At 47.5% G+C, this 17195-nt stretch overlaps 1 protein-coding gene across 1 annotated transcript in view; it reads right to left on the reverse strand.

Moving 5' to 3' along the window:
- Positions 1-2237: 2237 nt before the first annotated feature.
- TPGS2 (tubulin polyglutamylase complex subunit 2) overlaps positions 2238-17195 on the reverse strand; it is a 37662-nt gene continuing 22704 nt past the window's right edge. Inside the window, exons 3-7 of the mRNA XM_032779845.2 lie at positions 15916-16003; positions 13050-13181; positions 10957-11070; positions 7191-7351; positions 2238-2837 (exon numbers count right to left, since the gene is read on the reverse strand). Coding sequence (XP_032635736.1) covers positions 2595-2837; positions 7191-7351; positions 10957-11070; positions 13050-13181; positions 15916-16003 — 738 coding nt within the window. The 3' untranslated portion in view covers positions 2238-2594. The remainder of the gene's footprint in view (positions 2838-7190; positions 7352-10956; positions 11071-13049; positions 13182-15915; positions 16004-17195) is intronic.

The raw sequence follows: 17195 nt of genomic DNA on the forward strand, positions 1-17195 counted from the left end.
GCAGCCGAGTGAGGCTGCTGTAATGCAGACAGTCCCTCAGGGCTGTCTCAGTTACAATGGGGGCCAGGGAACAACCTAAGACTGGGATCAGCCTAAAGCCATCTTAAGCCACTCCCTCATGGCTACTCACACTGTGCTGCGCCTCTTAGAAGCACGGTAAAGACTCTTGTCCTTAGTTGTGTGTGCGTGCTCTTTAGAGGATCTGGTATTCTTCAAAAACCGGGCATTTTGGAGGACAATATTAAAATCTTTATTAAAATACATCGCACTTATCCAGTGCCTAATACTTCCAGGGGCTGCACCAACATCAGGTAAAGAACCCCCACAACACCCTGTGAGGTAGCTTGGTATTCCACAGTTATGCAACCATGTTAGCAGTCAGACACACCCCAATGGAAAGAAAAGAATCATTGTTTGTTTTGAGATGGTGCCCTGGATGTCTCTATTAGCTGCACAGATTGTTTGGTGGCTACTAAGTGTTCCCAGTACAGCTAAGAAAACAGAATGTGCCAAAATGGAGGCAATAGTGGGTACAGTTGAAGACCAGCATTGAATGGGTTAAAGTGCAGTTCTATCCTGAAAAATTACATTGTCTAAAGTGTAGAAACATGGGGTTCCACGTTTATGGGCTCTCAACACCTCTGAAACAAATCCTACCCAGTTTACAAGTAACAATGGCTTTTCTAATGGTCAACCTTACAACTCAGCCTGGGAACTGAGAGGCAAGCTGGGTTTTTACTGGCATGTGCATCTCTAACAGTAAAGCTTCTGTGTTCTCCTGTAGCTGCACTGGCTCCAAGAGCTGTAGAAAGTGGTAAGGCTTAAGTACCCTACTGCTTTTGATCTTCTCCACACATAGGCAGTTAGCGAGGTCAAATGCCATCCTGTGGTAAATCCTTCAACATCTCCCACTACAGCTGCTGCAGCGGTTGTGGGTGTTGCAGCCTGGGTAGCCAGACCACTGCACTGGACTTGGGGCTCCAGTCTCCTCTGCTCCATTCAAGGTGTCTCAGAACAGATGGTGCAAAAGAGCAGAGGAAAATGGTTGGGTTTCATTTGGTCCCAAATTGGCAGTGAAGGTTGCTTTCCCTGTTCGGAGTTGGTCTTGTTTAGACCAGGGAGGCTGGGCTTCACTGTGTTAGGACAGTGGTTCTGAAACATTTTACTAAGGAGTCCCACCCACTGCATTGTGTCTAGTTTTGCAAATTTGGGTGTGGGGTGGGTCCCCAAAAATCATAGGCCTCCTCTGCTGCTGCTGCCACCACCACCACCACCTCCTCCTCAGCGCTAGCACCTGCAGCAGCACTCGTTGACCCGGCACCATAACCCTAGTCCTGCCCCAATGTGTAGGGGAGCCCCGCTGTCTGTATGTTGGAGAGTGACCCTGCACACACCCTGCAGCAGCGATTCTTGTCCTGCAGAGCTGTGCCCGGCTCCCAGCTCCAGAGTCCCAGCCCTGTGGACAGGAGATGCTGCTCCAGGGTAAGTGTGGTGCAGGATTGCTCTCCAACCCACCCACCCATCCCCTGGAGAAGCCCTCTGCTCCAAGTCCCTGACCCCTCTGCAACCTTTCCAAGACCTACTGATGGGCTGGGACCCGCAGTTAGGCTTTTATAGAGTCCAGTCCTGAGATGTCTGATCCTGAAAGTTGCTGAGCACCTTCCCTGCCTACTGAGATCTGCAGGAGTTGGGGAGGCACTCAGCACCAAGCACAGACAGCTATAGTGATAGGGAATCCCACGTTGTTCCAGGGCAGATTGTTAACCTGGAGCCAGGGACCTTATGAGGAGAGCAGCACTGGCCTGGGAAAAAAGGGATTTCTTTGTAAGAGGATTCCCTAAATGCCGCTGGATGTGCATAATAGTTTTACAGCACTGTCCTTGGCTAGTCCACCTGCTCCCATATTAGATGACTTGGCACCTTTGCACTGCTCTGGCCCGGCCAGCTCTTGCCGAGTGCGCACAACATCAGGTATGGTCTTTAGCAGAAGGTCATTTCTGTTTAACATGCAGTCTGCACAAATACTTCAGAACCTGATCCCAGGCTGAACACTCAATGGGATTTGTGGGTGGCCAGCATGAAGCCCTTATATATCATTGGGCTATAACCATGGGGCCCAGTCCTGCTCCTTTAATGCTCCCCTTGACTACACCAACTTCAGTGGGTTTGATCCTGCTCTCATTATATGCAATGATCACTGCATGCTTTTTTCCTTCTAAAAAGGACACGGGGAAATATTTGTGTATGTATGTTGTATTTAATAAGATTTATATGAAAATGGTAGAGATTGATTTTACTTGAGTCCATTTCTGCAGTTTATCAGTAGTAACACACTCCACCCAGCTCAGTGGCATTTTTATCCACACAGAAGTATTTGCCCATCAGAGTAGAAAGGAATTAACCACCATCTCTCCAGGACCCGCAGCTTTTTGGCTTTCCAGACATATCTCCCATAAATTAAATTATATTTCATGCAAATGTTGCAACACAGCTTGCACTGGGAAGCCTATTCATGCATGAGGAATGGTTTGATCCAAACCTTAGAGACACCACAATGGGTTTTTAACAGTCTGGAATGAAACTGCTTTCCAGAGTCAGGTTTGGGGTTCTCGTTTCCTCAGGGAGTTCCCGGATAGCGAAGGGGTCTTGGAGGAGGTTGTGCTTGCGTGGCTTTTCTGAGAGCCTCCTGGCTGGGATGGCAATTTCTTTTTGATCATCGGAGTTTTGTTCTTACTTTTAAATACCTTGTTGGGGTCCAGTTTGTTCACAAAGGAGTCAGGTTCTTCCGAGAGTAGAGCTGTGTTGATGGTGATGGGCTTGTACATGTTAAACCATTGCTGAAAAAGCAGATTACAGGGAAGAATGACATGGGGGAGTGGGGGGGACACCATACATTAGAGACTTGGAGGGGAACTGCAAGAAACAACTTTGGAACATTTTAAACATATGCCAAGCTCCTGCTGTCAGGAACCTGCGTCAGCTCAGAGTTTTGTGCAGAGCTTTATAGTAGAGATGGTTCATAGTTGCAGAATGAGGATTGGGATGTAACCTTCTCAAGGTACCGGGATGTCTGGATCAGCCCATTGTGCTGATAAAGGCCAAGAGTGAAACCTGATTCTCCTAGTTTTCCATAGGTGTAACTCAGCAGACATTAGGGAGTTACCCCTGGTTTATACCAATGTCAGAGAGAGGGGATTTGATAACTCTCGATCACCATCAGCATCATTTGGTTGCCACCAGGAAGTTTCACTCTGCAATTCATGTTCCTGTCTTCTACTGCTTTTTCTACTACAGCCAGCTGGCTCCTGAAGCCAGGCAAAGGACTGCAGGGGTTAATAGGAAAACCCTGCCTCAAACCATCCTCAGTCCAGTGCACAGCATAATACTGAACAAGATAAACAGAGGGTCAATGCACACACTAAAGGGGTGGTAGAACTAAGTACTGCATAAGGGGAAGGTCTCCAATATCTGCTCCCACGAGACCTTTCCAAAGATAGCGTTAATGAAGACTACAGTGGTGAAAGGTTAACAAGTCAGCAGGACATAATCAAAACGAGGAGGCAATTGATCGGTCAGGGAATGCATGGGGATCATTTCACACAAGGGGTAGTGAATATATGCAATACTGGGCTAGGAAAAGCTATTGCTAGAGTACAATGGGTACAGCCTCGATCAATCAGGTAGGTTTTATTTAGAGCATAGCATGATGTGGAGGAAAACTGAAATGCAGAGGGCCATGATCCTGCAGTCCTCACTATACTGAAACTTGCTCTTGGCTTCAAAGGACAGTTTCACACGCCTAGAATCTGGGAATGTCATTCTGCTGATAGCATGTCTGCAAACTGTGATAAAACAAGGAGCCACAGAACAGCTACATATGGCAGGGAGCAAAGGCCCCGCCAGCATGAATAGAGACAGCATAGGTCAGCGCACACAGTGTTAAGCGTTGTTCTCTTCCACAGGCGCAGAGGGTGGTGTAATGAGCCAGGTTGGGACTGAAGGCCCAATCAGAAACTCAGGCCTGGACTACACTACGCGTTTAAACTGAATTTAGTAGCATTAAACCGATTTAACCCTGCACCTGTCCACACAACGAGGCCCTTTATATCGATATAAAGGGCTCTTTAAACCGATTTCTGTATTCCTCCCCGATGAGAAGAGTAGCACTGAAATCGGCATTGCCATATCGGATTACAGTTAGTGTGGCCGCAAATCAATGGTATTGGCCTCCGGGCGGTATCCCACAGTGCACCATTGTGACTGCTCTGGAAAGCGATCTGAACTCAGATGCACTGGCCAGGTAGACAGGAAAAGCCCCGCAAACTTTTGAATTTCATTTCCTGTTTGCCCAGCGTGGACCTCTGATCAGCATGTAGGTGATGCAGTCCCATATCAAAAGAGCTCCAGCATGGACCGTACGGGAAAGATACTGGATTGATCGCTCATATGGGGAGACAAAGTCTGTTCTATCGAGCCTCGTTACAGACGACGAATGACAAAGCATTTGAAAAAATCTCCAGGCATGATAGAACAGAGGCCCACAGCCAGCGCTGTGTGACAACGTAACGGAAGCCAAAAAACAAATGGACGCTTGTGGAGGGAGGGAGGGAGGGAGGGGTAACCGAGGACTCCAGCTATCCACAGTCCCCGCAGTCTCGAAAACATTTGCATTCTTGCTGAGCTCCAAATGCCTGAAGGGTCAAAAACATTTCCCAGGTGTTTCAGGGTATATGTCGTCAATTTACACCCCTTCCCCCCTCCCCTGAAAGAAAAGGGAAAAAAACAATTTCTTCTCGCCTTTTTTCATGTCACCTCCTATGTCTACTGCCATGGCTCTGGTAGACGGGGTGCTGGCAGCGTTGAACACCAGCATCCCCTTCCGGTGGCAGACGTACTATGACTGCTATTCCCATCGTCATCATCAGCCCCCGTGAGTGCTCCCTGGCTGGCTGGCCCCGGTGGGTTGGCCGAGTGCCTGGGTAAATATGGGAATGACTCCCCGGTCATTCCGGCAGATGGTACAAAATGGCTGTAACTGTCCCTCATCATAGCACCTGGAGGCTGAGCTCCTCACCCCACTCCCCTTTCATGTCTAAAGAAAAGATCTGTAGCTGCCTGGACTATCAAGCAGCTGGAGATTCCTCCCGCTCTATTTTATATCACTAAAAAGTCAGTGTTTCTTAATTCCTGCCATTCTTATTAACTTCATCAACACAAATGGGGGAACACTGCCACGGTAGCTATCAAGGAGGGTTGGGGGAGGAGGGAAGCAACGGGTGGGGGTTGTTGGGGCAGGGGCACCCCCTAGAATGGCATGCAGCTAATCATTTCTGGCGGGTCTCTGGGGCTCTGACTCCGGAGCAGCTGTGTTCTCTAGTACACTTGCCCATATTCTAGGCAGGACTGACTCTATTTTTAGACAAAACTAAAGAGGGAATGACCCGCTGGAGTCATTCCATTTTGTCTTTGCGCCCCAGGCCGACCTCACGAAGGTCAATCAGGAGCACCCATGACAGCAGCAGACCGGTAGCAGAACACTGATAACCATCAATCTCATCGCATTACAATGCATGGCACAACGTGCAATAGGATGGTAACTGTCCCTCTGCTACCTTGCCCAAATGCAAAAATGAATGTCTGCTGGGTAGTCACATGCAGTACTGTTGTTTCGGGTTGGTGCTCGTCCTAGTTAGCAGCATCATTTGCGCCTTTTTCCCTGGAATTGCTGGCAACACCATGGCATGGCAACTGAGCCCGTTTGCTTTTGTCCACTTGACGCGTGGTGCTCGAGCAGCATCCAGTACACACAGGGTGAACAGGACAAAAGGCAAAACAGGCTCCTGAGTTGCCATGCTCTGGTGTCTGCCAGGGCAAATCCGGGGGGCGCTGTTGTCTGCCGTTGCTTTCATGGAGGAAGGACTGAGTGACGACATTTACCCAGAATCACCCGCGACACTGTTTTTGCATTGAGATCTCAGCCCAGAATTCCAATGGGCAGGGGAGACTGCAGGAACTATAGGATAGCTACTCACAGTGCAACGCTCCGGAAATCAACGCTAGCCTTGGTACATGGACGCACACCGCCGAATTAATGTGCTTAGTGTGGCCGCGTGCACTCAACTTTATACAATCTGTTTTACAAAACCAGTTTATGTAAAATTAGAATAATCCCGTAGTGCAGACATACCCTCAGAGGAAAGGCAGGAAGCTATAAATGCAGCTACCTAGCAGGAAGCAGCAGTGAGAAGAACAGGCTAGAATCAGATTGTGCCTTTACTCCCAGCCCCAAGCAAGGAGCAATGTGTAACCAGCACCACCCCAGGAGCGAGTAGCTCTGGGAGATATTGAGACTCTCATTCCCCTCTCAGGCAACATTTCTTGGGGTGGCAGAGGACAAGGGGAATGCTTTGCTACAGCCTTTTGTGTACGGTTAGCTCTGCTCAGGGCCGGCTCCAGGCACCAGCATTCCAAGCTGGTACTTGGGGCAGCATTCTGCAAGGGGCGGCAGTCCCTATTGTTTTTCCCCCAAGCAGCGTGCCGAAATGCAGGGGCAGTCTGTGCGCCATTAGGGCGGCAGGCGCGTTTCCGTGGTGAGGGCAATTCAGCGGCAGCTTCTATGTTTAGCTGTCCGGGGCGGCTTCAGCTAAACATAGAAGCTGCTGCCGAACTGCCGCTACCACGGAAACACACCTGCTGCCCTAAGGGCACATGGACTGCCCCCGCCGCCCACGGCGGCAATTCGGCGCGCTGCTTGGGGCAGAGAAAACTGTAGAGCTGGCCCTGGCTCTGCTGTCCAGTTTGTAGTGGGGCCTCCCTGCCCACTTGCTCTCAGCATTTGGGGAAGGGAAGGCAGTACAGGGGGTTCAGCTCTTGCTTTCTCTACCATGCTCAGAGCTGTCTTCCATGTCTGCACGGGGGAATGTAGATGGCCTTATCCCATCCTTATCCCCCTGCACAGCCACAGATGGTGAGAGCTCAATAATAGCAGCAGTAGCCTTGGTGCCGCCACCAGCTGCTAGAAAGCCCAGCTCTAGCTAACCCTTATACGCCCCCGAAGTCTGATGCCTTGCGGAGGATAATCTTGCTTGTTGAGAGTCAGGTGACTCTACACACTGGTCCTGAGAAAACGGGAAGGACTGACTTGTGTTCAGACTCACTGCAGAGTCAAAGTAAAGTTCCTGCTCACCTACCTTAGCCTGGAGGCTGACACCATAGCTCGTAAAGGCATACTGCCATTGCGGGAGACCCAGGTGGGTGATCAGCAGTCGGTAGTAGGCAGTGAAGGTGTTGGTGAGGAAATGCCAGTACAGAGCTCTGTCCAGAAACCATATCTCAGTGTCTGGGGTGACAACTGGAATTGAAACAAAGGAACGTGTACAAAAAGGGTAGCATTGTTTTGAAGTTGAAGGATGAGAAGAATCATAGAAGATTAGGGTTAGAAGAGACCTCAGGAGTCATCTAGTCCAACCCCAAAGCAAGACCAACACCAACTAAATCATCACAGCCAGGGTTTTGTCAAGCTAGGCCTTAAAAACCTCTAAGGATGGAGATTCTACCACCTCCCAAGATAACCCATTCCAGTACTTCAGCACCCTTCTAGTGAAAAAGTGTTTCCTAATATCCAACCTAGACCTCCCTCACTGCAACTTGAGACTATTGCTCCTTGTTCTGTCATCTGCCACCACTGAAAACAGCCAAGCGCCATCCTCTTTGGAACTGCCCTTCAGGTAGTTGAAGGCTGCTATCAAATCTCCCCTCACTCTTCTCTTCTGCAGACTAAATAAGCCCAGTTCCCTCAGCCTCTCCTCATAAATCATGTGCTCCAGCCCCTTAATCATTTTCATTGCCCCCCACTGGACTCTCTCCAATTTGTCCACATCCTTCTGTAGTGGAGGGCCCAAAACTGGATGCAATACTCCAGAGGGGAATAATCACTTCCCTCGATCTGCAAGCAATGCTCCTACTAATGCAGCCCAATATGCCGTTAGCCTTCTTGGCAACAAGGGCACATTGTTGACTCATATCCAGCTTCTCCTCCACTGTAATCCCCAGGTCCTTTTCTGCAGAGCTCCCAACTGAGGTCAGCTGGAGACATGCAGTGGTGTTGTGATACTTCTGATGTTGTAAAGGATGGCTCTTCCAAAGGGGTAGGACCTAGAACCAATGTATCATGTAGAGGCAGCATGGTCTAGTGGTTGATTTCTAGGTTCCATTCCCAGCTCTGCTACTGATTCAGTGTATGCTCATCAACTAGTCCCTGTGCCTGTTTCCCTATCTGTAGCCTGGGTATAATAATTATTACTGGCCAGGGTTTGAGACACAACGTGGGTAGTGTACATGGAGTTCCTTGGATGAAAGGCACAAGCTCAAAGCACCATTACTGCACATCTTTATCTGTTTCTCCCTCCCAGGGGAAAATGCTGATGAACGAAACTAAATGGAGTTGTCCTCACCAGGATTGCTGAGCATAGGCTGAGTTTCAAAGGGACCATTCAGTGGGGTTTGTATTGCCAACAGAATCCTTCTTTGCAGAGGATTTTCTTCCTCTTCAGAGCAATCACACTTTTCTAGAGGCAACAGCCTCCAAACAGTGTAAAATCTAAATGACACAGGATCACATTAGCGCCGGGACTCCAGATTGCTTCCTTAGCTGTCTCACTAGTGTAAATCTGCCTAGCACCTTTGGGTCCTTGCCTGTGTCCACTTCCCCACATTGCTGGGTTAGGGGATGACTCCTGTCCCTCGCTCCCAGGCAGTGCTCAGGCTGGATCATTACTACTTTCATGTCTGCCTCCTAAAAATCAGAGGAGAGGTTTCTCTCTTGGGTCCATCCGGGAAACTTCCAACTAGTCACCACTTGACAATATAGGGTGTTTTTATTAGGAATAGGTACATTAATAGAGGGGCGAGTGAATGCGTGAGTGATAGAGAGAAACCAAGGTTAAATAGACACACTGCAGATAACTACTGCTAAAAATCTCTCTAAGTGAGCCATGTACTTCACCATTCCCCCGAGGAGAACATCCCCTACACCCGGGATGCAGGATATTGTCTTGGTCCTATAGCTTGGAAGTCTGGTTGGTGTTTGCAACCCTTCCAGGTGTCTGTGACATGCTCCATCTATACTACACACCACTGATGGCAGCGTGTAATGTACGTGTAGGTAAAAGCTGCTGTGAAAAGCAGGCTGTGTCCACACTGCGGTATGTAGCTACACATTACAGTGAAAGGCTCTGGTTGGGAGGAGACAGTGGGGAAAAGCATCAGCAGCTCCCTGGTGCTGGAGCCTTTCACTGCGGTGAGGAAAAGGGTGAGGTGGGAGGCGGGAAAAGGCTGCCTTCCGCCTGCCCAGAGCCTCCCGACTCCGCCCAGAGGGGAAAGACTTCAGCAGCAGGGAAGCAGTGGGACACTACTCTGCTGAAAATAGCAGAGCGGCTGGGAGGCTCGGCTTGGGTGAGTGGAGAACGTGCAGGGTATGTATTCGAATAATACCCATGCCCTGCAGGTGTGTCTGCATTCTATTCATCTGAGCCTGCCTCACTGGCTCCACTGCTATTTATACGCATGTGAGGGGGGCTACGCGGGGATGTACCCTACATGTCTCTGAAAGAAGGGTGCAGTGTAGATGCATCTGCAGAGAGCTCTTTACTAGCTCAGCTCACATCTCTCTCGCTCGGTGGTGTGTCCTTTGTTAAGGTCTGCTAACAGGCCCATTGCCAAGATAGTTTCTAATGAGCACTGGGAGACACTGCATCAAAGCACAGGGTCTGAATCCAATTCAGTGGCTTCAAGTTCTCTGTGTTCTCTACTCTCTGTCTCTAAGGAATGCTGAGTCTACCATCACATCCACACATGAGTAACTTTACAGCTAGGAGTGAACCTTTTGGGGCTACTCATGTGCATAAGTGTTTGCAGAATCAGGGAGCTAGCCCAGTGCCTTTCCCCTCTCTGTGTGCAAATATTTCAGGCAGGTAGAAACAGCATGGAGGTTACAATGTGGACTCATCTGTTCAATACCAAAGGGGAAATCCTGGCTCCAAGAGCATAAATCCCAATTCTGAACCTTAGCGTTCAAAATGTGGGTGCCTAGCATGAAACCTCCAAGCTTAATTACCAGCTTGGATCTGATATCGCTGCCACCAGACAGGAATTACAGCACCTGCCTCACTCTGGTCTCCCCAAAACCTTCCCTGGGGAAAACCCCAAGACTCAGATGCCTGAGTCTTACCACAAAGGAAATAACCCCCCCCTGTCTTCTCTTCTTCCCCCAGCTTCCCCCTGTGGGTTATCCTGGAAGATTACTGTACTTAAACCCTTGAATTTACAAAACAGAGAGGACAATTACCTTCCCCCCTCCTTCTTCCCTCCCAAAATTCCCTGGTGAGCTGCAGGCTCAATCCCTTGAGTCCCCACTAGGAAAAAAAATCGAACAGGTCTTAAAAAGAAAGCTTTATATAAAAGAAAGAAAAGACATAAAAAATGTTCTCTGTATCAAGATAACAATATACAGGTCAATTACTTAAAAGAAAATATGAATAAACAGCCGTATTCAAAAAGAAATACAATTTAAAATATCCAAGCAATACAACACTGTAAATACAAAAAAACATAAAGCCTATTGTTTTTTACCTTTGTACTCACAACTTGAAACTGAAGATAGAAGCCGTAAGTATAGAAGATCCTCCTCATAGCCGAGAGACAAAACCGGAAACCAGACAAAGGGGTACACCCAACATTCCGTCCTGAGCTTTGAAAAATCTGGTTTCCTGATTGGTCCTCTGGTCAGGTGTGTGGTTCCCTTTGTTAACCCTTTACAGGTAAAAGAAACATTAACCCTTAGCTATCTGTTTATGACACAAGGGTTCATCCAAAATGGCACATAAGTTCAGAAGAGTAAGCGCTATCCAAACACAGCATTTATCATGACTGGGTAACTGTGTTCTTTTCAGTCTTTACCTGGTTTGGTGTGCTTATAAACAAGGCAAACTTTCCCGCTCCCATTGCATGGGTCTAATTCAAATATCAGGCTACGAGAGTCAAAGTGAGGCTTTTCTGGCTGGTCTTCGTTACCTTTAAAAAGAAACAAAATCACTTTACAGCATTTCTGGCTAGGTCTTCCCTGGCCAAGTTTGCAAACAGGCCTGAAAAAGCTATGCTTGCATCTTTTACATGTAGAGCTGTTGACATGCACTGCGCGTGCACACATGGGTGCAGGAGTTTGTACAAATACAGCTCTTGCATGCACAAACTCATGCATATGGAACACTTATGGGTGCCATTGTGGAGGCGTGTTTGAAAAGCTGGCCCATAACTTGGTTTGGAAGTATTCACTTTTATTTGGTAGATTAACAGTTATTAATTCTTACCATAAATTAAAATATTGTCAGAAATTGAAATGTAGAGCGAGAAAGTTCAAAACAATTGAATGAAAAGGTACCATGAGCAGTAATTTTAGTTTTATGACTATCACTATGTTCTAATTCTGCTCACACATAAACACACCCAGAGACCCCCGAAGAAGTAATTTCATGCTTGCACGTAAATTCACCTGCAGTTCACAGAACTTAGATGTTCATCAATCTTATTGCCAATCCAGATACCCATTCTCAGAAGCTAGGGTTTAAGGTTGTTTATAACTGGTGCTTTACTATGTATTCTACAAGTATTTAAACCTTAGAAAACCAGCTTACAGGGAAATAATAGCTCAGCTGGATCACTGTGGAATAGCTGTTTTAAAATCTTTGCTATAATTATTCACACAGAACCCTGCTTATTTAGTAAAAGGTTAAAAAAGCAACAACAGCCAAAACCTCACAACCCCCCCCCCCCAACACAATTAACTATTGTGGTTTTCATGACAGTCTCATAAGTAAGTTGGGATCAGTCAAGACAAATACACTGTTTAGAAAGGACAATGGAATTTTTCCTGCAATAAAAGAAAATAGATATAAATTGTTAGAATCTGCAGCTCCCCACTGAAGTTAAAGGGAGAGCTCCTTTGGGGACATAATCTGCTCTTGCATGTGCCAGGCAAATTGAGTGGAGTTGCATGTTGGTAATGAGAGCAGAATCTGGCCCATTTGATTTCAGTAGCAAGAGGATCAGGATTCCCTGACAAGCAGAGAAACCAGCCAGGTTTGGGAGGAGCAAGTGCTACAGAAATCAAATAGCAATTTGTTAAGTTTTATTATTTTTCTGCAAAGAGCCACCATATCCTGTTAGACTGCAAGCTGGTAGAGGAAGGGAATGGATCTTTTCATTTGCCAAATGCCTAACACATCCAGATGCATTTTCCCCTGCTGCCTCTTGTTTCAATGCGTTTTCCAGTGACATTTCCAGCTCTGAAGAGCTGCATTCAAAGTCAGTGTATCCAATGGGCCTATCCATCACCACGACAATCATTGCCAGTGGTGTTGATATGTAAATGTACATGCTCTTTCCAAGCTGAATGAAAAGAGGAGGCCCCAGCTAACAATTTAAGACAAGGAAAAACAAAGGATAGGGTGCAGGTTGGTTGGGAAAGGTGTGGAGACCACACAGGTGAGGAGGTGGTGTTAATGATGCTTGGTGGACCCAGGACCGGCACCAGGGTTTCTGCGCCGGGCCATTTCGCCGCCCCGCGCGCGGGTCTTGCGGCTCCGGTGGACCAGCGGACCGTCCGCAGAAATGCCTGCGGCAGGTCCACCGGAGCCGCGGGACCAGCAGACTGTCCACAAGTACGACTGCGGCAGCTCCACCGGAACCGCCTGCTGCCCCCCCAGCAAAATGCCGGCCCCCCCATAATGCTGGCACCCTAGGCGACTGCCTAAGTCACCTAAATGAAAGTGCCGGCCCTGGGTGGACCCGAAGGATCCAGTACATTCCTTCTCTGGAGCAGCACAAGTTGGGTCTCGTTGAGAGTGACCTGTGATTTCTCTACCTGTGCTAGCAAAGTGCAGCTTGGCCTGTTATGCAGAAATGCAGCTTATCCCTATACATCAGAAAGAAGGAGGAAAAGCACATTCTGACACTTGGGTGTGCCATCATGTGTGCCATCAAGAGGACAATACCTTCCTCATCCATATCATCTTCTAGGTCAGCGAGAGTTGGTGCATTGGGTAGAGCGTACGCCGATGATCCACCAAGGCGACTTAGCTTAGAGATGCTGTTAATCACCATGGAGCCCAGTGGCATGGGGTTATCTGCAATGCACAGTGACAAGAGTGATATTAATACACCCCAATGACAGGAGAGCAGAGGAGGTCTTTTCTTTTTGTCCAACCCCTAACCTTTCACAAAATACATAGAAATAGGCATTGCAGCAGGCCTGCAGGTTTGACAGATGTAGGCTCTGGTGGAGCAAAGCTGAGTGCACCTCACAGAGATCACCAAGTCAGCAGCTGCCTCTCATTTGCTGTGAGGAAGCTCCAGCTTAGGCCTTGGTGCTGACTGCAGCTATAGCAGTCTGGAAGAGGGCAAGAGGAAGTGTAGTCAGGTAATAAAGTGTTAAACCTATTCAGGGCTCTATGGATCACCACACCTTGAATTCTGCTTGAACCACCCAGCAGGCAGAGCACATGCTGGGGACATGTGTTCTTCACGTGACACTCCATTTCACAAGGAGATCAGTGCATTCTGCATGCACCAGCTGAAGTTAGCAGTCTCCAGCTGGAGTGCCCTGCAAGAACTGGACTTTGAGGTGGCAAAGGCCTGGATAACTGTGGTCAGGTGACTGCTTCAGAGTGAAAGAGTCTCCCTGTTCCTGCTAGGCCCATATGGAAGAAAGGGGACCCAGTTCTGCTATCATTTACACTGGAGTTAACTCCATTGACTTCAGAGGAGTTAAACTGTTGTGAGATCAGAACGAGGCCCAGGGTTTGTACCTGCTAGCACAGAAGTCTGTGCTAAAGCTTCCACCGATCTCAATGGGAGTAGGATCAGGCCCTTCTTTTAAATACTGTTCATTGTTAAAGTGCCCCACTATCACAATGGTAGCTAGGGCTCTCATCCCCCGGGCACAGCGACTGCGTGTTGTGTGACCACTGCAAAGTTCCTTGACCACATTCTGATTTCCATCTTGTTTGACAGAATCAGATCAGTGTAAAAAGCAGGAAGCCAACTGAAGACCAGATTCATAGATTCTAGGACTGAAGGGGACCTTGAGAGGTCATCGAGTCCAGTCCCCTGCCCTCATGGCAGGACCAAATACTGTCTAGACCATCCCTGATAGACATTTATCTACCCTACTCTTAAATATCTCCAGAGATGGAGATTCCACAACCTCCCTAGGCAATTTATTCCAGTGTTTAACTACCCTGACAGTTAGGAACTTTTTCCTAATGTCCAACCTAAATCTCCCTTGCTGCAGTTTAAGCCCATTGCTTCTTGTTCTATCCTTAGAGGCTAAGGTGAACAAGTTTTCTCCCTCCTCCTGATGACACCCTTTTAGATACCTGAAAACTGCTATCATGTCCCCTCTCAGTCTTCTCTTTTCCAAACTAAATAAACCCAATTCTTTCAGCCTTCCTTCATAGGTCATGTTCTCAAGACCTTTAATCATTCTTGTTGCTCTTCTCTGGACCCTCTCCAATTTCTCCACATCTTTCTTGAAATGCGGTGCCCAGAACTGGACACAATACTCCAGTTGAGGCCTAACCAGCGCAGAGTAGAGCGGAAGAATGACTTCTCGTGTCTTGTTTACAACACACCTGTTAATGCATCCCAGAATCACGTTTGCTTTTTTTGCAACAGTATCACACTGTTGACTCATATTTAGCTTGTGGTCCACTATGACCCCTAGATCTCTTTCTGCCATACTCCTTCCTAGACAGTCTCTTCCCATTCTGTATGTGTGAAACTGATTGTTCCTTCCTAAGTGGAGCACTTTGCATTTGTCTTTATTGAACTTCATCCGGTTTACCTCAGACCATTTCTCCAATTTGTCCAGATCATTTTGAATTTTGACCCTGTCCTCCAAAGCAGTTGCAATCCCTCCCAGTTTGGTATCGTCTGCAAACTTAATAAGCGTACTTTCTATGCCAACATCTAAGTCGTTGATGAAGATATTGAACAGAGCCGGTCCCAAAACAGACCCCTGCGGAACCCCACTTGTTATACCTTTCCAGCAGGATTGGGAGCCATTAATAACTACTCTCTGAGTACGGTTATCCAGCCAGTTATGCACCCACCTTATAGTAGCCCCATCTAAATTGTATTTGCCTAGTTTATCGATAAGAATATCATGCAAGACTGTATCAAATGCCTTACTAAAGTCTAGGTATACGACATCCACCGCTTCTCCCTTATCCACAAGACTCGTTATCTTATCAAAGAAAGCTATCAGATTGGTTCCACACGATTTGATCTTTACAAATCTATGCTGGCTATTCCCTCTGATGTTCCCTCTGAGCTGAATATGACAAAATTTGCAGATTGAAGTCAAACTTATGCACTCATCCATTTGATGACTGATGGGCATATCTGGATTTGGACAGTACATACTGGCATTTAGGTAATCAAAACTAGATCTGATCCTAGCAAGTGCTCAGCACACAAAGTTCCCACATGGGAATCCTGCATGTGCCTGGATCGCAGGCTTAAGCCCAATGTATCATTCACAGAAATTCAGGTTGTGTTCATCTTTTATCACTGGTGCCTTCCTTGTGTTGGCTTTTGATTCCATGCAGCACTTTGGACTTCCTTGTTCATTAAAGGATCATTTGCTACATCAGTGATTGAATTAACCAACAACAACTGGCTAAACCCAGCAAAACAAAGGGCATAGTGGTTATTTTTCCTTCAAAATAATTTCGCTTCTGTGGTGGGAGGATTCGGTTAAGCAGTGATCAAATTAAGAGGAAGGGACTGTAGCTGCCACAGGGAATGCACAGAAAGAATGGACATTTTAACCTAAAGGAAAGAAACAGGCAGACTTACCATCAAACTTAACACTCCAGGTCATGTGGAAGCCATCGCTCATTAGGTAGAAATTCTTTAAATCCTCTGGCAATACACAGGAGTTCTTCTGTAATCACAAATGCTCTTAAATGTTATCAAAGGAAAGAGGTACAGCATGCTTTGATCCAGATAACTGACTGACTGTTGAGACAGAAACATTTGCCACCCAATATCTTACTGGGCCCCAACACAACTCAAATCACACAACTGGAGAGATGCTTTCAAGTTTCTTGGATCTGTTTTCTAACACAGTTATTTGACCTAAAGGCACCTCTGGGAAAATTTCATGCAATTGGTTTACCAATTTAGCGATCACTAGCTACAGGGATATTTTAGGAGTGTCCCATAATTTTCATGACATGGTATCTTGTGTAATGAATTCACACTCCCAAATCACAGACCCAAGGTCATCAGCTAATCTACACACAGAGTTTCGTCAGGGACAGCGCTTTGCCATCACTGAAACCAAACCAACCAACCTCTTCCATTTGAGCTACAGGACCTGCAGTGGTATTAGGACTTCTCTCTTTCATGAACTTTCAATCACTAAAGTGTGACAGGCGCATGCACGCAAGTAGGTATGACATACCATCCAGTAGCATACACGTATGCTCAATGCAGGCACTATGCTCTGTGGGAACTGTGGGATTGGACCCTTAGATAGTACATTCCACTCATATTTTAGTTCCTAATACTAACTGCATGTCATGAATTTGAAAACCAGAAGAGAATCACATCAGGAGACAGTTTTAATGAGCCAAGGAAAGATGCTGCATGAAGCTACTTACCATCACTAGAGCCCTGCATATCCATGTATATCCACATCCACGGACCATTTTTGCGGATAGTGGATTGGATGTGGACACAACCGCACCGGGCTCTACTCACCGACGGTGCCTGCCATGCGGCATCTGGCTTGGGCAGCCTGGGTGGGGGGTGCAGCACGCTCAGGTCTAGAGGCCAGTAGCCAGAGGGTGGGTGGCAGACTGGAGTTAGAGTTGTCCAGTACCTGCTCACCGCACTGCTTCCTGTCCAGCAGCTTGGGCCCCTTGGGCAATGCCAGCATCCCCACCATGGCCTGGCCTGGCCTGGCAGCACTGGCCACGCTCCCAGCCTGCTGGTTCCTGGGCAGAGGGACCTGTCCCCGGCCTCAGGGATTGGAGTGGGCAGGGCCTTGGTGCCCCATCCCTCCGCCCCACTGTGATGCAACATGCACTGCTACTACCGTTGTTCATGAGCATGTGGGGAGCAGCATGATA

This window comes from Chelonoidis abingdonii, chromosome 6 (genome assembly GCF_003597395.2).
Source record: "Chelonoidis abingdonii isolate Lonesome George chromosome 6, CheloAbing_2.0, whole genome shotgun sequence".
Classification (NCBI taxonomy): domain Eukaryota; kingdom Metazoa; phylum Chordata; order Testudines; family Testudinidae; genus Chelonoidis; species Chelonoidis abingdonii.